This window comes from Gymnoscopelus braueri, assembly GCF_963280865.1.
Source record: "Gymnoscopelus braueri genome assembly, chromosome: 14".
NCBI lineage: Eukaryota > Metazoa > Chordata > Actinopteri > Myctophiformes > Myctophidae > Gymnoscopelus > Gymnoscopelus braueri.
In genome coordinates, this window is record NC_137619.1 from 6,631,735 (window position 1) to 6,658,936 (window position 27,202).

The 27,202-nt window shown below is 46.3% G+C and overlaps 2 protein-coding genes across 4 annotated transcripts in view; both read right to left on the reverse strand.

Moving 5' to 3' along the window:
• The window catches only part of LOC308100390 (uncharacterized protein), a 72,329-nt gene that overhangs the window by 20,045 nt on the left and 25,082 nt on the right, over window positions 1–27,202 (reverse strand). For all 3 annotated transcript variants that reach the window (XM_080449420.1, XM_080449418.1, XM_080449417.1), the window contains exons 1-2: window positions 4,515–4,641; window positions 574–703 (exon numbers count right to left, since the gene is read on the reverse strand). In XM_080449420.1, the coding sequence (XP_080305546.1) occupies window positions 574–614 (41 nt within the window). In that variant the 5' untranslated portion in view covers window positions 615–703; window positions 4,515–4,641. Of the gene's footprint in view, window positions 1–573; window positions 704–4,514 lie in introns of those variants that run through there.
• On the reverse strand, window positions 666–26,320 carry LOC308099973 (uncharacterized protein; the record flags this gene model as incomplete). The annotated part of the gene is made up of 8 exons (XM_080448875.1): window positions 26,222–26,320; window positions 16,086–16,190; window positions 14,803–14,928; window positions 13,548–13,673; window positions 12,980–13,022; window positions 12,756–12,814; window positions 12,330–12,521; window positions 666–703 (listed from the first exon to the last, which is right to left on the reverse strand). The coding sequence occupies exons 2-8, from the start codon at window positions 16,156–16,158 to the stop codon at window positions 666–668; spliced, it is 657 nt and encodes a 218-aa protein (XP_080305001.1). The 5' UTR covers window positions 16,159–16,190; window positions 26,222–26,320.

The window sequence follows — 27,202 nt, forward strand, 5'->3', positions numbered from 1 at the left end:
CTTTTCTAACACAAAAACAGGCAAACATGAAATCTACCAAGTCACTGTATGCAGTATATCAGCAGTTCTCAAACAGAGTGCCGAGGCACACTAATGTGCCATGAGACAAGTAGGTGTGACTGATACAACTATACAAAACTATACTATTTTGTTACTGTATCAGAGTGTATCAGAATATTTATTTTAACCACTTTCAAAATGGTATTCCTATATTGGACATGTTTTAGGTTATAGGCGATGTGAAGCGTTGTGAGCTTGTAGATCAGCTGAACAAATAATACAAAAATGTGTATGAGTGCATGTGAGAGTTTGTTTGTTTGTTTGTTTGTTTGTTTGTTTGTTTGTTTGTTTGTTTGTTTGTTTGTTTGTTTGTTTGTTTGTTTGTTTGTTTGTTTGTTTGTTTGTTTGTTTGTGTGTGTGTGTGTGTGTGTGTGTGTGTGTGTGTGTGTGTGTGTGTGTGTGTGTGTGTGTGTGTGTGTGTGTGTGTGTGTGTGTGTGTGTGTGTGTGTGTGTGTGTGTGTGTGTGTGTGTGTGTGTGTGTGTGTGTGTGTGTGTGTGTGTGTGTAATGTTACCGGACTCGTCTCCTGCGAATGCGTCTCCTCCGCACAGACATGGAGGAGGCTGGTTTCTCTTTGGTCGTGGGATGACTGGGGAGGTGGCCAGTTTAGGCCGAGGAGGAGGAGGAGGCTGGCACCACGATGGCTGGAGGAGGAGCGTTAGTGTTAGTATTAAACATCAACAGTCAAGGTCACAGTTCAATGTACATTTTACCCAATGGAAACAAGCCATAGGTTTTCTTGCGTTTTAAATCCTATTATCTGACAGAAAAATGTATTGAAATAAACAGCGTGGACCAGCATAAGCTTGACCAGCAACTTCTTGCTGGTCTTAGCTGGTCTTAGCTAGTGACCAGAATCTAGAATCTAGAATCAAGCTAGCATATTATTTGCCAATTGCCATATTAGGTAAATAAATTATTGGATGCATGTTGCCATAATAATAATAATAATAATAATTGTAATAATAATTGTAATAATAATAATTATATTATTATTAAATATATTATTTATGTCACATCACAAGAAAATGACAAGAAATTTAAAATTAAATAAAAATACAAATAAATAATATATACTGTATATATACAATTGTAACAGAAGAAAATCTTCACAGTCTAATGTTGGCACTATGAATGGCAAATGGCGGCGCCCGGCTGCGGCCACACTGGATGTGGCTCACGATAGCATAGAGGCAAATAATCCACTAGGACCAGAGAGTCTGGTTGTTTGTGTTAAGCGCAACAATGCTAAAGTAGTATACGATCGGCAGTTCGAATTAGAATTGCGTGCGTCCAGTTGTTTTGGGACGGTAAATGCGGTAACTAAGGACGCTCTGCAGAGTCTCGGGTTGCTATGTCGGCGAGACCCAGAGGCCTGTTAGGCAGCGGAGTCTCTTACCAGCACTGGCGGCCCTAGGAGGAGACGGAGACGGTGCGACAGGAGGCGGAAGCGGGGGAGCCACGGCGTGCTAACAGCTAAGCTGAGGGCTAACCCACATAGAGCACCGCTTCCATCCATTTTTCTCTCAAATGTTTGCTCTTTGGAGAAACAAATGGACTTTATGAAGCTGGATTTAACAACATATCGGGAGGTGAAGGACTGTTGCGCTATGATTCTAACAGAGACATGGCATCTCGTTAAGCCAGGTTGTTGTTCCCTCATGTTTCAAAGTTGCTATAATAATTCCAGTGCCAAAAAAAAACACAATAACATCTCTCAATGATTACCGCCCAGTGGCACTCACCCCTATGAGAGGCTGGTAAAAGGCACACAGTGTTTCCAAACTCCCCCCCACATTTGACCCGTTCCAGTTTGCCAACTTTGCCTATACCGTGCTAATCGCTCCACAGAGGATGCCATTGCCTCTGTCCTACACCGGAGCCTAGCACATCTGGAGGGGAAGAACACCAGTGTGCGTATGCTGTTCTTGGACTTCAGCTCAGTATTCAACACTATCATCCCTCAGCAACTGGTTGACAAACTGGACCCCCCCCCCCCCCCGGGCCTTGGCACCCCCCTAAATAACTGGCTGCTGGACTTCCTAACAAACAGACCTCAATCTGTGAGGGTCGGAAATAACAACTCCAACGTCATCTCCCTGAGCACTGGCTCTCCCCAGGGCTGTCCAAGGGCTGCCCAAAATAATCATATTTGAACTGGGGACCCCCCACCCTGATAAGCACTTGGAATGTAGGAGTTGATGCATTACGTTTAGCTTGAATCTATTGTGAAAATAGCAGACCTACAAGCTCACAAGGCGCTGTGAGCTTGTATATCTGCTATTTTAAAAATGTTTGCCTCTTTCTTATATTATTTGACAATTTGGCCAAAGTTTGACAATTTTTTTTATAGTATAGTTTTTTGATTACTTTTGATGCAGTAATGGTGTTTTTTTAAAGTATTAAAAAGGTTTTAAAAGGTCCTTAAATTGTCACTTGACTGTCATCTGGGGACCACCCAGGGGTGTGTTCTACCGTGTTGCGCTGTATACGTAGTGTGGCCTGCAGAACATTTCTGGTGACAAGCATATGCATCCAAAAAAACATCCAAGACAGCGTATTTGATACGCTGATATGCATCTGATACGCAGGAGGAGGGGCTGGGGGCAGCAAGAATGTGGATTTCAATAGCCTAGTCTGAGGTGAAGGCTTTCATGTAAGGCTATGGTCTGTGTTGAGGTGATAATTAATGGCCGCAGCGCTGGCGAAGGAATTCACACATTAACTCAACGACCTGTCATTCACTTCCTTTAACGGCAGGTCACTGAAGTGAGAACTTCATTAGTATTCAAATCGCGCGTCATAGCACAGCAAAACATCTTGAATCTTCAATATTGTTTGTGTCTTCAATAGATACAGGAATGCTCGCTGTTAACACTGCCATAATATCTGACAAGCCTAATCAGCATTTATTTATATTATAACAATCCTTGCACTCTTCCATGGTAATAATTTAGCCGTAGAATACGACTCTCGTAGATGTATTTTATGATTCTAACATTTTCAATCTACGAGAGTCGTAGAGAAACATCCCCCATGGACAACTGGAGTTTCAGCTCCTAGCCCGTACGGTCTCCAAACATGTACAAATGCAAAGAAAATGGTGCTTACCCTCTTGCCCCAAATTAACTCACTCTACGGGGTTCTAGTGCAATGTAATAATCCATATTTTTCAATAAAGAAGTGTTTTAATGCTTTTAATGCTGTCTGTCCCCCCCCCCTGTTTACTTCCTGTTTATTTATTTTTGTAATTCCAGATGCGCTTCGTCACTACTGCCCATTGTGAATTTCTGACAGAATCGTCGAACAGACGGCATCTCCGAAGTGGTTGAGTTACAGGATGAGTAACATTAGAAACAGTAGAAAATCAGTACAAAGCATATTATAATTGTACCCAGTGTTACTGCGAAACTGGGCTTGGCTGGGCCTAGGCTGCCCCAACGCTCCTGATTTCGTGTATAGAGGGGCGGGTGTATAGAGCCGGAGAGAGATTGCGCCTGATCCCATTGGTTCACCGATCTGTCCGTCAACCCCCGCCTCGTCAACACAACATTACGAGCGACGCCCACTGCACTCTGGTTGGTTGGGGAAATGAACACTTCCTCATACCGGCTACACCGACGCGTTGGTCCAGGCTTTTATTTTTTAGCAAAACTAAACAATAAAAGCCTGGAGATCGAGGCTAGGCTGGGCCTGGCCGATGCTGTGCGGGCCACATAGGCACACGAAGCGCGCGTACAATTTTTACATTAATTAATTCTATACGTGTGCATGTGCGCGTGCCGTGCGTGTGGAAGGGACTAGGGAGGGAATAGTTATAGTATACCCTCCAAAAAATCTAGAACACAACACTGGGACCACCTCAAAACATGTGGGGAGCCCCCTGGGGGTCCCGTACCACATGTTGAGGACCACCGATCTAACCAACTTGACCAGCTAAGTCCAGCTGGTCGTTGCTGGTCAGTCCACCCATTTGACCAGCAAAGACCAGCAGAATCCAACTTAGTGTTCAGCTAACCAACTACACTGACACACCAGCCTGACCAGCTTGACCAGCCTGGTATGCCATTTAAACCAGCCTAAGACCAGCTAAAACCAGCTAAAACCAGCTAAAACCAGCTAAAACCAGAAACCATCATAAGCTGTTTGTTACTGGGGTTTTTTTCAGCAGGGACAACAGTTTCCTTTGCAAACTGTTATTAAAGTATTCGATCAATCACTCTGAAACAAGGCAACTTAAAGGCAGCTAGCTGTTAGCAACGTGCACACACACACACACACACACACACACACACACACACACACACACACACACACACACACACACACACACACACACACACACACACACACACACACACACACACACACACACACACACACACACACACACACACACACACACACACACACACACACACACACACACACACACACACACACTTGTATTCTTACGCTCGGTTTCTCCGTTTTCCCAAGAACTTCTTCAGCTCCTGATGCAAGAAAGTCTGTAGACCGGAAGCTCTACTTGTTGTTTACGTATCACTCTTTTAGAACTGTGTCCTGCTAGCAGATATAAGACTTCCGGTCGAAGATCTCTTCAGAATTAGAGTGTCCTCTAGAGTAAACAGAAGCCATTGAAAAACGATTCATTTGCACATTACACTATACATTAAGCATTTAGACGAAGCTATACAACATATACAACACACGTATGTTTCTGTGTAACAGAAACAGTTTTAATGACATTAACAATGTATCTGAACGGATAAATGCTGTTCAACCGGAACGCTTATATCTGCTAGCTCAAAAACCGGAAGTCTTAAATCTGCCAGTGGAAAGGAGCTACGTCGCCTCATTAGTCTCGCGTGGCCAGACTGTTGCCCCTCCCACAATGTTCAAATGTTTCCGTCGGAGATCAAGCCATCATGACATGACATGAATCATGACCATAAACGTTTGATTCTGTGATTTTTTTTTTTGTTGAAAACGGCAAAACAAAGGGTATTTATTAAATATAGTATATCATATAATTAAATATAAAAATCAAAAAAATCACAGAAAAAAACGTTTTATGGTCATGATTCATGTCATCTCGTGATGGCTTGATTCGAGGCTTAAATTAATAGATATAAATATTTTTGGAAATGTCAATGGAAAAATGCATTGAGTTTTTTCTTCCGGCACCAAAAAAAACAGGAAGTGGGCGGGAACTGCGACGCTCTATAGGGTAGTGACGTTTTTCGGGAAGTGTAGTTCTTTGACGAGTGGAAGTGTAGTTCTTTGACTAGTGGAAGTGTAGTTCTTTTACTAGTGGAAGTGTAGTTCTTTGAATAGCGGAGTATTTGAATAGTGGAAGTGTAGTTCTTTGACTAGTGGAAGTGTAGTTCTTTGACTAGTGGAAGTGTAGTTCTTTGACTAGTGCTATGTGTACAAGTGAGAACAGAGGAATAACACTACTAACTCAAACATTATGCACGTGCGATATAACATATTAATATTATCCATATTATCCAGCAATATGAAAACATTAGTGAACCTTGACACAATGAAAACATCATTACATTATTATGAATAGCATCAACCACATGAACCCCAGGGAAAAAATAGCCGATCTACAAGCTCACAACGCGTTGAAGCGCGATGCGTTGTGAGCTTAGATTGGCTATTTTTTGGCAAAGAGATTTGGTGTCGACAGAAAAAAAGTGTAAAAAAAAAAAACGTGTATGTTTTATTTTACCTTACTTATGTTATGCTCCAACTGCTGTTCAAGTTATATCCTCCTATAAAATTTGTGAGAAATAATACACTTTCCCCCTACATATAGTAGTGGACTAGACACTAGAGCTTGTTCCAGCAGGGAAATTCCCCTTTAAGGCGAACAGTAATAATTCTATCGAGTCCTGAAAATAACAAATTTTTGTTTTTTCCCCTCACTTTAAAACACAACTTAATATAATTTTAGGTTTAAAGATTCTGTAGAAGTGAAGTCATTATAAAGAAACACGGTGTAATCAGATATGTTGGCTACATATCTGATTATGTATCACATTATTTAAAACTAGAAAATGTGCTCCTCGGAGCACAAGTCTCCGCCAGCGGACCCGTGCTATTTTAATCAAATGAAATCACCTACCCTATCTTTAACCATAGTTCTCTAGGAATGTTCTAATTTCATAATATCATCATCATAATGCAAAAGGCGTTGGTTAAAATATTTTGTCTGTGTGATGTCTTTTTCTCTTTCTGTTTTTAAACCACCACGGCCATAAGGGTACTTTGATGGATTTGCCAATTCTTCAAACTCGTCTAGATAGAATGCGCGTGGTTTTTGGTGTTCTGCAGGGGCGACTGAATATGTAGTGTCTTTCAGATTTACTGATGGCGTTCTCATCCTTAGAAGCGGTCAGTTGACACACCTATTTATAGAATTGTATTTCGTCATGCATCCCTCATGCATCCCTCTAGCCAATCAAAGGCATTGGTGTCAACATATTAACACGTATTAAGACTTCGGCCTTGTTGTGGGATCATTTCAACTCTAGTCCTCTTCTGTGTTACAATTGTAGATGAGTATGCTTTCTTAGCTTTGGCCTTCTGCGCCTTTGCTTGACCAATGTTAGGTGTTCTCAGAGGGAAACACACACGCACAGACGGGTGATTTGGACTTACTGAAGGTACTGTTCCAATCAAGTCTGATTGATCCTGTTTTACCTCACTTCAAAAAGTAGGGGCTTTTTGAAGTGACACACCTATTTATAGAATTTTATTTCGTCACGCGTCCCTCTAGCCAATCAGAGGCATTGGTGTCAACAAATTGACACGTGTCACGTGGAGCTTGCCCAATGTTAGCTTGGCTAACAATGTTTGCTCACACACGGCGGGACGAAGCGAAAACATATTCTCCACCTTCGGCGGAGACAATAAAAAAGTATAAAGACAGTAGAGAACAGTGTTGTTACTAGTGTGTCGGGCATGAAGTTCTTACTTCCTCTCACAATGGACTCAAAAAGTGAGTTTGGCCCAGCAACAACCTGACACATTACATCACATCGTAACCTCTGATTAGATCTGTCTGCTTGGCTGGTTTGATAAGTCATCAATTATGGATAGCATGTCATTAGCATTAGAACTTTTATGACTGGATAGCAGCATCAGAATTCAGTGGATCCAGTGACATTTAAGAAGATAAATGTGTGCCAATAAAAACAACTGCTCAAATCAGTGTTGTTACACATGCATGACATCAGTTTTTGTTGTGAGTGACATCAGACCAGAGCTTTGTCAGCCTATATAAGCTGTTGCAGACCTCTACAGAGATCCAGAGGAATATTGAGAGGTTGAGCTAAAGGGGGTGAGAGAGACACAGGCAGCCAGAGACACAGTCAGTGACAGACAAAGAGAAATAGAGATGCTGAGCTGGTCAGTGCCCCTGAAAAGAGGACCACAGACACATGCATTCTTTGGTTGTGCTGCTGGGCCAGTGGAGGACAAGGTGTATTCCTTTGGAGGGTTATTCTATGACGGGAAAACCTACAACAACAAGGATCAGATTGATGTGCACGTCTTCAACACAGTGACTTTGTGCTGGATGACGTTGCCCCCAGAGACAACTGGTAGAGGAAAATGTTCCCTTGATGTTCCCTCCATGCGCTACGGACACACAGCTGTACTGATAGAAGATATCATCTATATCTGGGGAGGGAAATTGAATTCTAAGACAAAAGTTAATGACAACAAGTGGTTTACCATCACAGGGGACTGGGACAACATTCTTTATGGATTTGATGTTGACACCCAGAGATGGTTCAAGCCCAAGGTTTTTGGAACTGTTCCCGAGGCAAGGTACCGCCACTCAGCCTGTGTCTTGGAGAAGGTCATGTATATTCATGGAGGATACAACCGGCTGACTGGATGCACTAATGACATCTACAAGTTGGACACCACCTCAATGATCTGGACTTTAATTAACACCAGAGGACCTACACCACCTGTTTCATCACATCACTCTGCCACCATCATCGGGACAAAGATGTTTGTATTTGGGGGATATGGGCACCTGGACAACAACATCAGAGTGTTTGACACAGAGACCAACTGTTGGCTGAACACACCTTCTGCACAGCTTCTTCCACAACAACGTCAGGGTCATGCAGGCTTTGTCTACAATGGAGAACTGTACATATTTGGTGGCTACAACTATGATCTGAGGCGATTCTTAAATGATCTGTGGAAATTTAACTCCAAGACCTTCTCCTGGAAGAAGGTTGAGCCCAAGGGGAAAGGCCAAGATGGGTTGGGTACAATGTACTGTTGCATGGTGGGAGATTGTTTCATCCTCTTTGAAACACGACTCGTCTTACAGATCTTACACTTAAGTCCTAGTCTGAAGATGTTATGTAAGCTAGCAGTTATTCAGTATGATCTGGAGCAGTCCGGACTCCCACACAACATCAGATGGGAACTGGCAGCAACAACAGCAACAGGACAAATAAGTAAAAAGGAATGAAATGAAAACATAGAAATAAACAATATAACTAAAAAAATCACACCCAATGTGAAGTGGGCGGTGTGGTCACAGTGGTCATCACAGTGATGGAAGTTCACTTAAAGAAAAGTAATATTGTGGACCAACACCCCTAACTTAAAAAAACACATAAATGTGTTTTTTTTAAGTGCATAGTCCTATTTATAGGGCTATGCACAATTGTCATGTTTCACTAGCCAATCACAGTCCTGAATAGACTGTGATTGGCCAATCACGGTGCAGGGTTAGGGGGGTACACTGGTGGCCAATCACAGCGCAGGATTGGGGGGTGCAAATTGTCCAAACCTCACATATAGGAGCGGTTTCACCGCCCAAAAAAGAAAGAGTCGGTTCCAGTGGATGTTGAATATCTTGAAGAGCTGAAGCACGCGCAGTAGCGCTTTAAATAGCGGAAGCCTTGCAATCCCAGACTTGACCACCAGGGAACGGCAGCTTCATTCGTTCCGGGGCGGGGCTTGGGCTGTACCAGGAGGAGCCACTCAAACAAAGCTATGGGAAAATGAACAGGAACAGGACGTGGGTATGATGCCACCTTCTGGACACTGGGTAGAACTACAGTTCTACACAGAATCTATTGGACATCAGGAACTGGCAGCCTCGTCAACAGCAACAGAAGAACGAAGAAAAACAAACAAAAAAAACAGTGAAACCACTAAATGAAAAATACATTGATGGTGACCACGAGGGGTTTTGTTTAAAACCACACTCAAAACCCACCTTTTCAGAATAGCATTCCATACGTAAAACCCCAACCCTTGCCCCTCCCTTTTTGTTTTGTTTACCTTTCTTTTATAGTTGTAATCCTTTTTAACTAGTCGATTCTAATAAAGTTGTTTTTATTCTGCTCTGTAAAGCGACTTTGAGTACCTAGAAAAGCGCTAAATAAATTGTATGTATATTATTATTATTAATATTCTATTTCTGAAATCTTAATGGATTTGATCAAGTTCAAAACTGCTCAAATGTTGTAGAAAACAAAGAATCATTTACTTCCTGGTAACATTCAAAAGTTATTTACTGACAGAAGATGGGTAACTTAAGGTCAAAATAAGTTAAAGGTACTACAACATGAATAATAAAAAAAAATGTATATCATATTGTTTATGTCCCTCAAACGTTTTTCAAAAGGTTTGAGCCTAAATCAAGCCTCAGATATAATCATTCCAACTAACTTCTCTCTGGCTTATAAAGCACTTTCACCTGCAATACCACATTGTCCTGTTTGGCACGGGGCGCTATTAAGCCAGTGCATGTTATCTCCTGGTTCTGTGTGGAAAAAGTAAAAAATAAAAATAAGAAAAAAATTAAGAAAAATTAAAATAATTAAAATAATTATTTTTTACTGAAAAACGGGAGGAATTGTTCCCTGACGTGACGTCACGTCAGGGACCAAATCAGTTTGGCCTGTTTTTAGACCAATTTATAGAAAACCCCAGATTTGCTGTGAAAGCCTGAGTGTTCAAACTGGGGTATTTTTGAGGATAGAAGAGAGGTAGGGGAGACCAAAAACACACAAAAAAGAAGAAAGTTAAAATTCATGGTGTAGTCCCTTTAAAGAATGCTTATATTCTGACAATTTTGAAAAGCATGTGTATTTAATTATGTGGACGATGAAATCAAAGAAAACAGTAATATTACTCTGCTTAAGAAACAGTGTAATTTTTTTTTATGATTGTAAGACAAGACGCTGAACCCCTAATTGCTCCTGATGAGCAGGTTGGTGCCTTGCATGGTTTCCTCCGCCATCGGTGTATGAATGTGTGTGTGAATGGGTGAATGGCACAATCAATGTAAAGCGCTTTGGATAAAAGCGCTATATAACGCACCATTTACCATTTAAGATACATAGAAGAGGAAGCAGCAGGTGTTGAGGGTACAAGGTGCATGGTAATATGGTATAGCAGGGGTCTTCAACATTTTCAGGCCTAGGACACCTGAGAGAGAGATGAAGCAGGGACCTCCACTATATATTACATACAATTGTGTTGCAGATTAAAGCTTTTCATAGATGTTGGATTCATGTTAATGTGTATTTTCAGATATTTAACCACTTAAACCGTCAATACTTAGTAAACTTTCACTCTGTACTTAGTCTGCTCTTTTTCCGCCTCTTTGCCGAAAATAGCCGATCTATTAGCTCAGGCGTCGTGAGCTTGTAGATCGGCTAAAGTTGTCCTTAGAATAGGGATGTTAGGGTTCAAGTTGTTAATGTAAAAAACAATGATCCTAACACACAGAGATTTGGGGGACCCCCTCTAGCAACTCTGAGGACCCCCTAGGGGTCCCGGACCCCCTGTTGAAGACCCCTGTGGTATAGTATTGTTCAGTACTGTTATGGTAATATGGTATAGTATGGTTCAGTACTGTTCAGTTCTGTTTATGTAATACAGTCTTGACAGAAACCTTTGTTTTTTTATATACTTTATTTTTTTCATGTGGACCCCACAGTGATGCTGTTTGGTCGACTATAGAGACAACACAAAGTACAACATCCAAGAAAAGAAAAGAAAGGAGGAAACAAAAGACAAGAAAAGCAAAATACAGAGGTACAATAACCAACCCATGTTCAAGTTCATATTCTTTACCGCTCTTTTTCTCATTTGTTCGGTTGCTGGCCAACCATCATCTATCCCTGCACCAGTTCACTTTATCCATTGACCAATTTACATATATACTTGGTAATCAAAAGAGTAAAAACAAAACAAAACTAGGGTACATGTGATGTAGCTAATAGTGAGTTAATATACCTGGTCCAACTAGAACATCAAAGTAACAGATCATTAAATAAGTCAGTCATTGGTCAAGTACTGATAATAAAACAACAGTTTAAGAGTTACAAATAAAAGTGCTCCCCCCTATTTAGTTGTGTACTTCTCCTTATTTATTTCCAATAGCATTCTATACTGTGCTTTTTAGTTAAGCTGGGGTGCCAAGTCATCATAACTTTTACTATGCTTTTTATTAATAATTTTTGTATACTTTTTTATGTTAAGTAAACGGTGAGGTTCTCTTATGAGCCCTCCTAAGGTCGGTGTCTTACCTCACCGGCACACCAATTTTCACGTATCTTTGCTAGGAAGGCAGTAGTATGCTATGTATAGGCATACAATTTCTGCAAATCAATAAATTGAGTGAACAAATGAATGAATACATTTTTTTGGAACTACATCGTTCACAGTGGTAAGGATCCTCTCTTACGATTAAGCTGATGGAATTTTAAGGTAGTGTGCTCCTAAAAGTTGCCTCTTTAAATGTCTTGTCTGGTGTAAGCTTTCCCGACACTTGGTTTGTCTCCAAACTACTGATTTTAACGAATCAGCGAATTTTGTCAGGTTTGACTCTAAACCTGACTTCTGCTGTGGGTCTACTGATTTTAACAACATGAACCCCCATAGTGTTCCTATTCTGTGGTGAACATTCTGGGGAAATAGCCTTTTTGTCATTTGTCATTTTGTCAGGTTTGACTCTAAACCTGACTTCTGCGACTTCTGTGGGTCTACTGATTTTAACAACATGAACTCTAGCGTTGCTACTCTGTGGTGAACCTTCTGGGAAAATAGCCGTTTTATAGTCTTTTCCTATGAGTTTCCCATGAATTTGCTGATGCATTTCTCGATCAATGTGCGTGCTAAACCCTTTCCCACATTGGTCACAGTGGTAGAGTTTAACATGTATTTTCTGATGACTTTTCAGATAACTGAGCGTGTTGAACCATTCCCCACATTGGTCACAGTGGTGGGGCTTCTTCCCAGTATGAATCAGCTGATGCCTTTTGAGATGACCAAACACACTGAACATTTGGTCACAGTGGTGGGGCTTCTCCTCTGTATGAATCATCTGGTGATCTTTTAGATGACTGCGTGTGCTGTAACTTTTCCCACACTGGTCACAGTGGTAGGGTTTCTCCAAGACATCTGGGATGGACAATGAGGGGAGATAAAGAAACATTCGTAAGAAACATGAAATGCTTTGAATTTGCATGCAGGCTGTGTTCTAAGTATCTCAGCTATCTCTCATTACTTCTTAATTCAAATTGATCTGGGACTAGACTTTGTTTCATCTTCCAGTTAATACAGTATAATTGGTTATGCAGAGTCGGATTGGTCATGGGGCGGCTCACATCAACTCCCCACCAAACCCTGCCACACATTCCGACCCAAAGAATGAAGCAAACGCATCATACAGCGCTGGTCTAGTGACTGAGACTCTAAAGACAGACACACGTTGCGATTGGTGTGGGGGTAATTAATCACAACTATCAATACATATTAGTTCTTGTGAAACTCACCTTAAGTTTTCAGCAGTATGTGGTCGTTATAGGCTAGCTACCTGTCCATGTTCAGTTGTTGTAATTATTCATGAAGACAAGCACAAAGGTGAAATGAACTCCCATTGCTCTGGCTGACGTTCACAGTCTGTTTGGAGAGACGGGTGTGGTGTGAAGTGCCATTAACTGTTGTCTTTTGTTTTCTTTAAGTACCAACAACAAAGTTGCATGCTAGGCTACTACAGCGGTAGTACTAATGTTTGGCCAACAAAGCAACCAAAGGTATGGCACCCGGATATCTTCACAGCCTGATCCAACCCTAGAACCTATCCCACTCACTCAGGTCAGCTAAAACAGGGAAGCTGTCAGAACCTTCACTAAAACATCCGGGACAACACTCCACACGTCCCAGACCCTTCTCTCTTCTGGCTCCCAAACTATGGAACAAACTCCCCATTGCAATTAGAACGGCAGACTAGCTCCCAATGTTCCGCTGCACTCTGAAGACTCACCTGTTTAGACACCACCTCAGCATGTAGCACTTGCCCTAGTCTTGACGACCTCGCATAAAACACCGGTTTTATCATTGCAAGTACTTTTTCCACCACTGCTTAAGACCACATATAAGGTACAATGATACCCCTACAAACAGAATACAATAAATAACACTTACTGAGGTCCAGGTGTTCTTCTTCAATTTCAACTTCAACTTCAACTTCAGGTTCCTGTTTGACAGAAACGGTGCTGGTTGGTTCTGGAGAACTGATCTTCACCTGCAGGCTGGACTCCACACACTGGTCTGGAATGAAGGAATAGAATAAGGAATGATGGCTTATAGAAATGATTTCAATATGGTGACATTTAAGTCGTGATATAATACTGCATTTTTCGTAGGATATCCAGCAGCCAGAATAGAGAAGGCGTACTTTGTGTATCCGTGTGCCTCCAACTGGCCAACACCAGCACTGCAATTGCTTCCAAACTTTGCACAAATGTAATGCATGGGAAATCCAATAAACTGCAGTACATGCATTCTCATGTTGTAGTAATATACACAATAAATAAATAAATTACTATTAATAAATAATACACTAACCCTATATTCAAATTGGCTTAAGGGAGGACAGGCGGGCGGTTGGACCACGCCATCACAATCATTGAATAGATACTTTTTTTCCTTCGTTTATCATCAACATTGGCCACTATCTTCAGTTTCAAAGTGCTTTACACACAAAAATAAATACTAATATGCAAGCTTAAGTAAATTATCACTATGTGTTGTTTCAGAGGACATCCAGACACTAATAACACTTATAATATAAATACTGCATAAATATAAATTCCACTTAAATCATAGTGAAATTCTTGTTATCTGGACCAAGTGTAGCTTAGTTATTAACAACCACTAGAACAAAACATCTATAAGCCAGAGAGGTCGCTTGTAAAACATCTATAGCATTGATGCTATAGATTAGACAGATTTGTCTAATTTCTCTCCAAAATAAAAATCCCTTGAATATGATTAAAGAGATGGATGACATGTTAAAAACTTTTTTTAAAGAGACCATTACTGCATCAAAAGTAATCAACAAACTATATAAGCTACTATACAAACTGGTCAAACATGGGCCGAATTGTAAAATAATATAAGAAAGAGGCATGAATTGTGAAATCTACAAGCTCACAATGCCTCGCATTGTGAGGCGTTGTGAGTTTGTAGATCGGCTTTTTACATTTTTTTTAATCTGTGGAACCGAGTCACACAATGTAATGCCTCAACTCCTACAATTCCAAGTGCTTGTCAGGGTTGGGGGATCCCCAGTTCAAATATGATTATTTTTGGGGGGTCACGGCCTGAAAAGGTTGAGAACCACTGCTATAATACAACAGATTTAGAAAAAAAGAAAGAAAGAAAGCATGCAACTTACTGATGTCCAGGTTTTCTTCCTTAACTTCAACTTTAACGTCATCTTCAGGTTCCTGTTTAATAGAAACGGTGCTGGTTGGTTCTGGAGAACTGATCTTCACCTGCAGGCTGGACTCCACACACTGGTCTGGAATGAAGGCACAGAATCATGGCTTTAAAGGGATATTTCACCCCAAAAAAAAGACGTATTTTCTATCAATTACACACCCCGTGAAGCATTGAATTCATGGAGATTTTTTTGTTTTTGTCACATTCCTAAGCCAATAATTGTATGACCAGCGGTCTCTCCAGCAGGAGACACAAAGAGTCTCCTTTGAGTCTCCTACCGGAGACATTAGCATCTTTACTTTGAGTCTCCTACCGGATACATTAGCATCTTTACTTTGAGTCTCCTACCGGATACATTAGCATCTTTACTTTGAGTCTCCTACCGGATACATTAGCATCTTTACTGTGATTCTCCTACCGGATACATTGGCATCTTTCCGCCAGTCATCAAATTATTGTCTCAGGAATGCAACAAAAACAAAAAAAGGTTTAGAAGCGCTCGTTGTAAATCACTCAACGGTCCTTCGTACCTCCTGTTTATAAATGTCACATGATGCAGGAGGCAGCAGGACGTTGTGTTATTGAAAACGAGCGCTTCCAATCTCCAACACTTAGAAAAATAATCACCTGCACTGAATATATTGACAAGTAGCTGATTTTAACGTTGTTTAATACAATCAGATCTGACTTTTCTGTTTGGATGTATGGGCTGTTAAAGGTTGGTGTTGCAACTCTAGATTCAATACATTAAAAATAGAATCTAAGAGTTGCTTGCGGCTAATGTTGTATGTGAAGTGTGAATGCTGAATTGGTGAGTGGTGATGGAGGTCATTAATGTAATGTTTGCATGAGGCTATGACACAAACTGATATAGAACCAGGTTGTAATGTAGCAGCTAGCGTTAGCTTTAGTTACAAGCTGTCTTGTTTTGTTTCCCTTACATGTTCAGCATATTGACGTGTTAACCACACAGCAGTGATGGAGTCAAACATAATGGGAAGTTTCCCCCTCAGCCTGTACCAGCCTGGGACCCTACAGGAGATCCACTGTGACCCACTCACATGAGGAGATCCACTGTCCCCAGTAACCCACTCACATGAGGATATCCACTTTCCCCAGTAACCCACTCACATGAGGAGATCTACTGTCCCCAGTAACCCACTCACATGAGGAGATCCACTGTCCCCAGTAACCCACTCACATGAGGAGATCCACTGTCCCCAGTAACCCACTCACCCAACTCAAAGTCCTGGAAGCGTTGGGGTAATCGTCTCTGTCTCTTGGAGCTGGTTGGTTCTGGAGGACTCATGTTCACCTGCAGGCTGGACTCCACACACTGGTCTGGAATGAAGGAACAGAAGAAGGACTTTACCGATTTGCGTGATGTTTGGACAAAAATCTGTAGGAATGATGTCAAAACATGAGTTTAGCAAAAATCGGCCTCCTGGTGGCGCTATAAAAGGCCCATTTGAATTTGGGGCAGAGGTTCTCCTCTGTAGTGGTGGGGAAAAACGTTCATCTCAGCGAACGAACGATTTCGTTCACGGCAATGCTCCGTTCAAATGATTCGTTCACGTTCGATTACAAGGGGGAGGGGAATCAAATTTCTCTAAACCAATCACAAGAGATCCACGGATCCTCCTACATCTGACGTCATCGCACAGCTTGCTTTAGCTGATATTTGCTGATTGGCTTGTCGTTAGCCCCACCCCCACCTCCGACTCTCATTGGACGGTACTTTTTGTACCGAATAAATCCTAGGTTCACATTTCAACACCAGACCAAGAAGGGCAGTCCACTCAGAGAGTGGGCGGGGTCTATGGTGTGGAACCCACGCAAGACCTAGCCGGTTGAGTGTCTAAATGGAAGTACCAGGATTTTGCGGAAGTACTGCCCCAGGAAATGACGTTGACGCTTTACAAATCTGATTACATTCTCCGCGAATGAAACGAGTCTTGTGATAGGTCAAAAAAGATTGTTTCCGAGGGAAACACGTACGATGGAAGTCCTGCCCCTATAGGCACGCTCTGCTTTAGGTCATGACCAGGCTGTTCTCTTCGCAGATGAGTAAGGCTAGGAACAAGGCTATCTGGAACCAGGCTAGTTCAGTGAACATGAACAAAATCGTGAACCTTACAGTTTGAAGAAGTGAACGGGTTCGTTCACGTTCACGGCAAAGAACTAGTACTTATGAACGAATCGATCATGACCAACCCATTAGTGGTGGGAAAAAACGTTTCAGTCAATGAACGATTTCGTTCTCGTTCAGTAGCGCTATTTTCTAGTGAAAAACACCATCGCGGGAGTGTTATTATTACGTCACGCGTACAGCCCGCCCTCCAGTCCTGTGTACGGGGGGAGGGGAGGCGGGGCACGAACGATAGCCTGAGCGTAACAGTTTCAGAAGTGAAGGAGCTCGTTCACGTTCACGGCAATGAACTAGTTATTATGAACGAATCGACCATGAACGACCCATCACTACAACCCATCACTACTGCTCTGGCACCCCGGGAGAGTGTGTGTGTGTGTGTGTGTGTGTGTGTGTGTGTGTGTGTGTGTGTGTGTGTGTGTGTGTGTGTGTACACTTGCACTGTAATCAAGCCAACGGTGCCGGAGATTAGCTGATAACAGACGGACGGACGGACAGGGTGCAAAACATAATGCCTTCGGCCTGGCGGAGACAATTATCAACATTAATAAATAAAGCAATACGATAAAAAAGGTAAACAAATAGAGCTTTTTTGCTCAGATACTAAACAAGCTGTGTCTCATTCCTGTGCCGTGTAGAGTATTGTAACGATCCCAGGAAGTGGAGGCTGAGACGTAATCCACCGTTTAGGTTCCTTCTTTATTATATCTCTCATAGAGTACAATCAGGCTCAACGTAGCCACACACGTTAATCTCAAGAGGCAGAGAGACACACACACAACACAAGGTCACGTCACTTCCTGTACTAGTTCCTGTACAACCCTTAAAGTGCCATACACACACACAGAGTCCGCAGCTGGCCGCTACACTACCCCCCCCCTTACAAAAGTCCTCGTCCCCGAGGACAGGCCCGTAAGGAAATAAAACACAGCCCATAGTCAACAAGAGCAACAACCCGAGGTAGCATAGTAGCGTGAATCAACAAGAACCCCAAAAACACAATCCCCCACCCCAAATACAGTGTACATGTCTTTTTTTTTTTTTTTTTTTTTTTTTCACTCACAGTTTACATTGTCCATATCAGTCCTGTGCCCCAAAGGACACCACATAGTCTCTCAGGTGCCTCGGAGGCCTTGTCCGCCTCCTCAGCCGAGACCCCGTAGGGGTCGGGGGCAGGGGAACAGGGGCGGTCGGTGGGACAGAACCCGGGGAGGGGGCAGAGGGGACATGGGGCAACGGTGAACGGCCGGGGGACACGGATGTGGGGTCCCCCTGTGGTGCGGGCGGGGAACCAGGGGGGGGTTGGGCAGCCGGGGAAGCTGCCTGTGCATCTGTGACGGGGGCCGGAGGGCCTCCCCTGTAGGGGGCCAGTCTGTCTCTGTGGAGCGCCACCTTCCTCCCCCGGGGGGGCATCTGCACACGGTACACTACCTCTCCCATCCTCTCCAGCACCTTGCAGGGCCCCGTCCATTTGCTGTCAAGCTTGGGGCTACGGCCCTTCTTCCTGATCGGGTTGTAGACCCAGACCAACTCGCCTGGTGTGAAGTCCCGTCCCCGAGACTTCACGTCGTAGTTGCGCTTCTGCTTCACGGCGGCCTCCTGCAGCTGTTCCCGGGCGAAGCGATGGGCTGAATCCAGGCGGTCTTGCAGCTTCCTGGCATACTCCGGCCCTGCAGGGACCGCCGGGGCATCAGGTGGGCGACCGAAGATCAGCTCGGCCGGGGTGCGCAGCTCTCTTCCCAGCATGAGGAGAGCCGGTGTGCACTCTGTGGATTCCTGTACCGCAGAACGACACGCCATGAGCACCAGGGGCAGGTGTTTGTCCCAGTCTCGCTGGTGCCGGGAGGTGACAATGGCCAGCTGATCTCCCATGTTCCGGTGGAACCTCTCCACTAACCCGTCACTTTGAGGGTGCAACGGGGTAGTGCGGGTCTTGTGTATGCCCAGGCGTTCGCACACGGCAGCGAACAACCGGGATTCAAAATTTGTCCCCCTGTCGCTGTGGACGGATTCCATTACTCCAAACCGACTTATCATGCCCCCCACCAGGGCATCAGCGATCGTCTCCGCTTCTTGGTTTGGGATGGCATATGCCTCGGGCCACTTAGTGAAATAGTCAATAGCGGAGAGGACGTAGCAGTTGCCCCCGTCAGAGCGTGGGTACGGCCCCGTAATGTCAATCCCCACCCTCTCCATGGGGCACCCCACAGGGAACTGTTGGAGTGGTGCTTGCGAGTGTCCAGTGGGGCCTTTGCGAGCAACACAGAGGTCACAGCGGCGACAGAAATCTGCAACGTCCCTCTTCTGCCGCCCCCAGTAGAAGCTCTGTCGCAGACGACGAAGTGTTTTTGTGACCCCAAAGTGCCCAGACCCGCCCGCCCCGTGCATGGATTTCAGCACTGCATCTTGCAGGCCCTTAGGGACCACCACCTGCCACTGCTCCTCCCCGGGGGCTGCTGTCTTGAACGCCCGCTGCAGCACCCCACGGGACAGCCACAGTGAATCAAACATGGTCCACAGACCCTTTGTCGCCTTGGAGAAGGGCGCCACCACCTCCCATGGTGGACACTGCTGGGCCTCCACCCACTGCAAGACAGGCTGTAGATCTGGATCGCTCTCTTGCTCGTGTCGCCATTCAGCGTTTGTCACTGTCTGCAGTTCCCTGCAGACGACCTCTTCGACCCGTCTGACGGCCGCACACTCCTCCCCCTCCGCACGCCGTTCCAGCTCCCGCGCCTCTCTCCGCTCGCAGTAGCGGCATCCCTTTGCCGCACACGGCCGACGCGAGAGGGCGTCTGCGTTGGAGTGGCGAGCCCCAGGCCGGTGCTCAATCTTGAACTCGTACTCCTGTAGCTCCTCCAGCCACCTGGCGACCTGCCCCTCTGGCTCCCGGAAAGTCATTAACCACTGGAGGGCTGAGTGGTCAGTCCTTGTAACGAAGGGGAGGCCGCACAGGTAGTACTTGAAGTGTCTGATAGAAAGTACTACTGCCAGGAGCTCCCGGCGGGTGACACAGTAGTTCCGTTCAGCTTTATTAAGCTTCTGGCTGAAGTATGCCACCACTCTCTCTCCCTCCGGCCACGGCTGTGAGAGAACACCCCCCACCCCCACACCACTAGCGTCAGTGTCCAGTATGAAGGGCAGTGCGGGGTCGGGCGGGGCGAGGACCGGAGCCTTGCACAAAGCTTGCTTCAGTCCGAGAAATGCCTCCTGGCACGCCTCGGACCACACATAGTCTCTGTCTTTCTCTAACAGCCGGTATAGGGGCGACGCTATGGTGGCAAAACCTCGCACATGTCTCCTGTAGTACGAGGCCAGGCCGATGAAACTCTTCAACTGACCCTGATCACGGGGGGTGGGCCACTCCTCCACAGCCCGCACCTTCTCTTCCATGGGGCCGATACCCTCCGCGCCCAACTCGTGCCCCAAGAAAGTCACCTTCTTCCTCATGAAATGACACTTCTCCGGGTGCAATGTCAGACCTGCCTCCCTCACTCTCTCCAGAACTCGCCTCAGGGACCTCAGGGCTGCCTCGAAGGAGCGGCCATGCACCAGGATGTCGTCCAGGTATACCAGGCACTCCTGGCGAGGGATACCAGCCAGCACTTTGTCCATTAGCCGTGCGAAAGTAGCGGGGGCGTTACAAAGCCCGAAGCTGAGGACCTTGAACTGCCACAGACCCCGGCCAGTGCAGAAAGCCGATTTGGGGCGGGATTCAGGGGAGATGGCCACCTGGTAGTAGCCGCTTTTAAGATCCAATGTGGTGAACCACGAGGACCCCGTGACTAAGTCCAAGGATTCGTCGATGCGAGGGAGGGGGTACGAGTCTTTCGTGGTCACGTCGTTCAGCCGTCTGTAGTCCACACAGAATCGCCAGTCTCCATTCTTCTTTGCCACCATGACCACAGGCGACGCCCAGGGGCTGTCGGACGGCTCAATGAAGTCTGCCTGCAGCAGGTCATCTAAGGCCTTGTCACATGCCTGCTGACGAGCGAGAGGGACGCGGCGTGGGTGGCCCTTGATGGGGCGCTCATTTCCAGTGTCTATCACATGCTCTGCCATGTGAGTCCTCCCCACCTCACTCTCGCTCATTGCAAAACTGTCCTGGAACTCCACCAGCAGCTGTCTGAGCTGTTCTTGCTGTTGCTTCTCCAGGTCCCCGTACTCCTCTCTCCATAACCCTCCCCCCCGGGGCAGCTCTCCTCCACCCCCCCCCGCAGGGAAGGGGCTGGAACTTGTATGCTGTCTAGACCGGTGGGGGGGGCAGGAGTGACAGGGGACAGGTGAGGGGACAGGAGCGTTGGGCTATCGGGCAGGGCTATAGCTGCTAACTGGCACCGGGGGTCCCCGGTGGCCATCGGCGTCTCCTCCCCTACCTGGGGAGACCACACCGGGCAAGGGGGGGAGCTGGGGGGCATGGGGGCGGGTGTAGGGGCAAACACAGGGGCCAGGGGGGACAGCTGTAGGCGGGGGGCGTTGGGCGGGGCCACGGGTGCTGCCGGGGGCTGACCCATCCCAGCAGCAAGCATCACAGTCTCCCCCCTTGCTGGGGGAGGGGGGGCGGGGTGGGAGGGGGGGTAACCTGGCCACATGAACGGGGGTGTAGGGACGGGGAAGGCAAGGGGAAGGTTCACCGGGGCAGCGAACCGTGGGATATGAGCAAAAGCACGGGGGTCGGGGTAGGGGAAGGAGCCGGGGGGGGCGGGGACGACGAGGGGCAGCTCCAGTGTCTGGACAGACCGGGCGGGGGGCAGAGGGCCGGTAGCTAGAGGGCCCATGGCAACTGTAGGACCCCCCGGAAAGTTAAGTGTACCCCTCCCCATGTCCAACAGGCACCCCGTGTCCTGGAGGAAGTCCAGCCCCAGGATGCAGCAGTTCTGCACGTCCGCCACCCACACCAGATGGCGAAAGCGTTTGCCCCCCACACATAACCACAGCAGCCCCTTCCCCACCATGGGAGCCAGCTGGCCCGTGACCGTGCGGAGCTGCACCGCTGTAGGCTGCAGTGGTGTGCCGCTGGGCAGAACGTCCGGTCTCACCAGCGTCACCGATGACCCGGTGTCTACCAGGCCCACAGTAGGCACCCCCTGGACAGAGACAGCGACGTGGCAGGAGCCCCCACCACCGGAGCTCCCACGGACCCACCCCACCACGACAGGTGGAGTAGCGCTGTCATCTACTTCAGGCTGATGAGGATGAGAAGGCGGCATGGTGCTGTCATCTACTTCTGGCTGATGAAGATGAGAAGGCCGCATGATGCCGTCATCTACTTCTGGGGGGAATGGAGTCTCCCCCTCCCGGCTGTGCTGTCGGGCTCCCCCCGCTGGATGACGGGCCTGGACTGGCGACGTTGGGGCGGCGGTGAGAAGAGGGGTCCGCATATCCCCGTTTATGCGGACCCCGAGGGGTTTCCCTGAACCTGGCGAGCAGCAGGGCAGTTCCTGCGTAAGTGCCCGGGCTGGCCGCACCCCCAGCAGACCTGCGGCCCGTATGGCTGTCCGCGTGGTCCCTGCAGAGTCACCGCCCTCAGTAGCTCGGTCATCTCCGTCGCCCACGCTGGCGCCTCCTCCCTGGCGGGGCATCCCGACGCCGACCTCACCGCATGGGGGCTCACCTCGTGTCCACCGCTGGCAGCAGCGCTCCGCAGGCTCTCCCTCTCTGTAGCTGCCTCCAACGCCTCGAGCAGTGACTTCGGGTGCTGAAGTTGCACCTGCATGCGCAGGTCAGGGGGAGAGATGGCCCCGACAAACAGATCAGTAGCCAGCTCATTCCGTGCCTCGGCAGGCATGTGACCGTATGCCCGCCGCACCTGGCTCTCAATGTCATTTGCCAGCCCTCGGAGCGACTCACCAGGCTTCCTGCACTTCCCTCTCAGTTAATTTTTCAGGAGCGCTGGCTGAGACCACGTTCCAAACCGCCTCTTCAGCGCCCCCACCAGGGCGTCGTAGCATCGTCGCTGCTCGGGGTCCAGCAACAGGAGGCATGAAAGAGCATCTCCCTCCAGACACAAAGCCAACTGCAGTGCTTTGTCCCTCATTGTCCACCTTCTAGCATCAGCTAACAGTTCGAATTGGGCATGGAATGCTTCCCAATCTGAGCTCCCAGTGTATTTGGGCGTCTTCACCGAGCCAGCAGACAGTGGAGCGTCTGCGTTGCCATGGTAACCGCTGGACGCGGTAAAATTGGCGGGAGACACGTCTCCCCTGCCGGCCCCCGCAGCGTGTCCTCCCCGGTGGTTATGGTTAATCATCCACGCTGGGGGGGCTTCCTCTAGCCGCGGCATGTCCATTCCTCCCGGTATCCCGTACGCAGCCTCGTCCCGTGGCTCCACTTTTATCTTCACCCCAACGGAGCTATCCATGCTAACCGGCTCGCCTAGCTAACTCACTGACTGAAGCTAACTAGCTAGCGCCCGACAAAACAGCGTCTCCTTACCGACAAAGTCTCTTTTTATTTTGTAGTTTTACTTCAGACACCAGTGTAACGATCCCAGGAAGTGGAGGCTGAGACGTAATCCACCGTTTAGGTTCCTTCTTTATTATATCTCTCATAGAGTACAATCAGGCTCAACGTAGCCACACACGTTAAACTCAAGAGGCAGAGAGACACACACACAACACAAGGTCACGTCACTTCCTGTACTAGTTCCTGTACAACCCTTAAAGTGCCATACACACACACAGAGTCCGCAGCTGGCCGCTACACAGTATCTAAAACACAAAGCATTAATTACTGTTCCACAGTGACTTGTTTTATAACATCCAGGTCAAGACATTTATATGAGAACATTTACAATACATGTAACTTTCAGCCTGAACCAGTGGTGTAAAGTAACTAAGTACCTTTACTCAAGTACTGTATTTAAGTACAATTTTGAGGAATGTTTTACTTTACTGGAGTATTACTCCACTACATCTCAGAGACAAATATTGTACTTTTACTCCATTATAATTTATTTGAAAACTTTAGTTACTAGTTACTTTGTAGATTTTGATTATTATTAAAAAACATATATTTAGATAGCAATACTTTTGTACTTTTACTCAGGTACATTTTGAATTCTGGACTTTCACTTGTAACGTAGAGTATTTGTACATTGCAGTATTGATAAGATGAAGATGAGAAGGCCGCATGATGCCGTCATCTACTTCTGGGGGGAATGGAGTCTCCCCCTCCCGGCTGTGCTGTCGGGCTCCCCCCGCTGGATGACGGGCCTGGACTGGCGACGTTGGGGCGGCGGTGAGAAGAGGGGTCCGCATATCCCCGTTTATGCGGACCCCGAGGGGTTTCCCTGAACCTGGCGAGCAGCAGGGCAGTTCCTGCGTAAGTGCCCGGGCTGGCCGCACCCCCAGCAGACCTGCGGCCCGTATGGCTGTCCGCGTGGTCCCTGCAGAGTCACCGCCCTCAGTAGCTCGGTCATCTCCGTCGCCCACGCTGGCGCCTCCTCCCTGGCGGGGCATCCCGACGCCGACCTCACCGCATGGGGGCTCACCTCGTGTCCACCGCTGGCAGCAGCGCTCCGCAGGCTCTCCCTCTCTGTAGCTGCCTCCAACGCCTCGAGCAGTGACTTCGGGTGCTGAAGTTGCACCTGCATGCGCAGGTCAGGGGGAGAGATGGCCCCGACAAACAGATCAGTAGCCAGCTCATTCCGTGCCTCGGCAGGCATGTGACCGTATGCCCGCCGCACCTGGCTCTCAATGTCATTTGCCAGCCCTCGGAGCGACTCACCAGGCTTCCTGCACTTCCCTCTCAGTTAATTTTTCAGGAGCGCTGGCTGAGACCACGTTCCAAACCGCCTCTTCAGCGCCCCCACCAGGGCGTCGTAGCATCGTCGCTGCTCGGGGTCCAGCAACAGGAGGCATGAAAGAGCATCTCCCTCCAGACACAAAGCCAACTGCAGTGCTTTGTCCCTCATTGTCCACCTTCTAGCATCAGCTAACAGTTCGAATTGGGCATGGAATGCTTCCCAATCTGAGCTCCCAGTGTATTTGGGCGTCTTCACCGAGCCAGCAGACAGTGGAGCGTCTGCGTTGCCATGGTAACCGCTGGACGCGGTAAAATTGGCGGGAGACACGTCTCCCCTGCCGGCCCCCGCAGCGTGTCCTCCCCGGTGGTTATGGTTAATCATCCACGCTGGGGGGGCTTCCTCTAGCCGCGGCATGTCCATTCCTCCCGGTATCCCGTACGCAGCCTCGTCCCGTGGCTCCACTTTTATCTTCACCCCAACGGAGCTATCCATGCTAACCGGCTCGCCTAGCTAACTCACTGACTGAAGCTAACTAGCTAGCGCCCGACAAAACAGCGTCTCCTTACCGACAAAGTCTCTTTTTATTTTGTAGTTTTACTTCAGACACCAGTGTAACGATCCCAGGAAGTGGAGGCTGAGACGTAATCCACCGTTTAGGTTCCTTCTTTATTATATCTCTCATAGAGTACAATCAGGCTCAACGTAGCCACACACGTTAAACTCAAGAGGCAGAGAGACACACACACAACACAAGGTCACGTCACTTCCTGTACTAGTTCCTGTACAACCCTTAAAGTGCCATACACACACACAGAGTCCGCAGCTGGCCGCTACACAGTATCTAAAACACAAAGCATTAATTACTGTTCCACAGTGACTTGTTTTATAACATCCAGGTCAAGACATTTATATGAGAACATTTACAATACATGTAACTTTCAGCCTGAACCAGTGGTGTAAAGTAACTAAGTACCTTTACTCAAGTACTGTATTTAAGTACAATTTTGAGGAATGTTTTACTTTACTGGAGTATTACTCCACTACATCTCAGAGACAAATATTGTACTTTTACTCCATTATAATTTATTTGAAAACTTTAGTTACTAGTTACTTTGTAGATTTTGATTATTATTAAAAAACATATATTTAGATAGCAATACTTTTGTACTTTTACTCAGGTACATTTTGAATTCTGGACTTTCACTTGTAACGTAGAGTATTTGTACATTGCAGTATTGATAATTTTACTTAAGTAAAACACGTGAGTACTTTTTTTCACCACTGGCCTGGCCTGACCAAGGCAATTCAAATCATTCCATCATGATTTGTGTGCATGGGGATCTCATCTTAAACAAGCTCATCAATCAAGCTGCTAGCACTTAGCAACGTTAGCACACACACACACACACACACACACACACACACACACACACACACACACAGTGTAATTCAAAGATAAAAGTACTTTATTCTTACTCTCAGATTGACTTCAGAGTAATCTGTAATCCTATGAATCCTCCCCCAGGTTAACTAGTTGTTCTGCTGCTGAGGAAAGGAAGCCTGTAGACCAGAACCGGAAGCTCTACGTGTTGTTTTCATAATAGTCTCGCGTGGCCAGACTGTTGCCTCCCACAAAGCATTATAATGTCTATGCAAAGCATTCAGAGATTGTGGAATAGTTGTCTGGCTACGCGAGACTATTTTCATAACGTCAGATACATGTTAGACTTCCGGTGGACGATCTCTTCAGAATAAGAGTATTAAATGGAATGATTGAATACATAGCAGTTTGCAAAAAAGAATAAAAGAGCACAGGAAAGCACATTTCAATACAAAGGTCTGTTAAGAGGATTTAAACCCTCGAAAGAACTATGCCTTGCAGTGGTGTAAAGTAAAGTACATTTACTCACTGTACTTAGTACTTTACTGGAGAATGTACAAATTTCAATACTTTTACTTCTACTCCACTACATCTCAGAGGAAAATATTATACTTTTACTCCACTACAATTATTTGAAAACTTTAGTTACTAGTTACTTTGCAGACATAAATTATTACATTATAAAACATACATTAACCACTTTAGTCCTATTTTATACCTCGGCTGTTTGAAAATAGCAGATCTACTAGCTCACAACGCGCCGCGAGCTTGTAGATCTGCTATTTTCAAACATTCACTTTTGGTACTTTAAGTACATTTCACTTTTGTACTTTCACTCAAGCACATTTTTAATTCCGGACTTTTACTTGTAACTGAGTACATCTACATTGCAGTATTGATACTTTTACTTAAGTAAAACATTTGAGTACTTTTTCCACCACTGTATGGCTTGTTCCCATTGAGGTCCTTTGTACTCAATTAATTGAAAAAAGAGAAAAATCGAACCAGCCAGGACTCGAACCTGGAATCTTCTGCTCCGTAGGCAGACGCGTTATCCATTGCGCCACTGGTCCGCT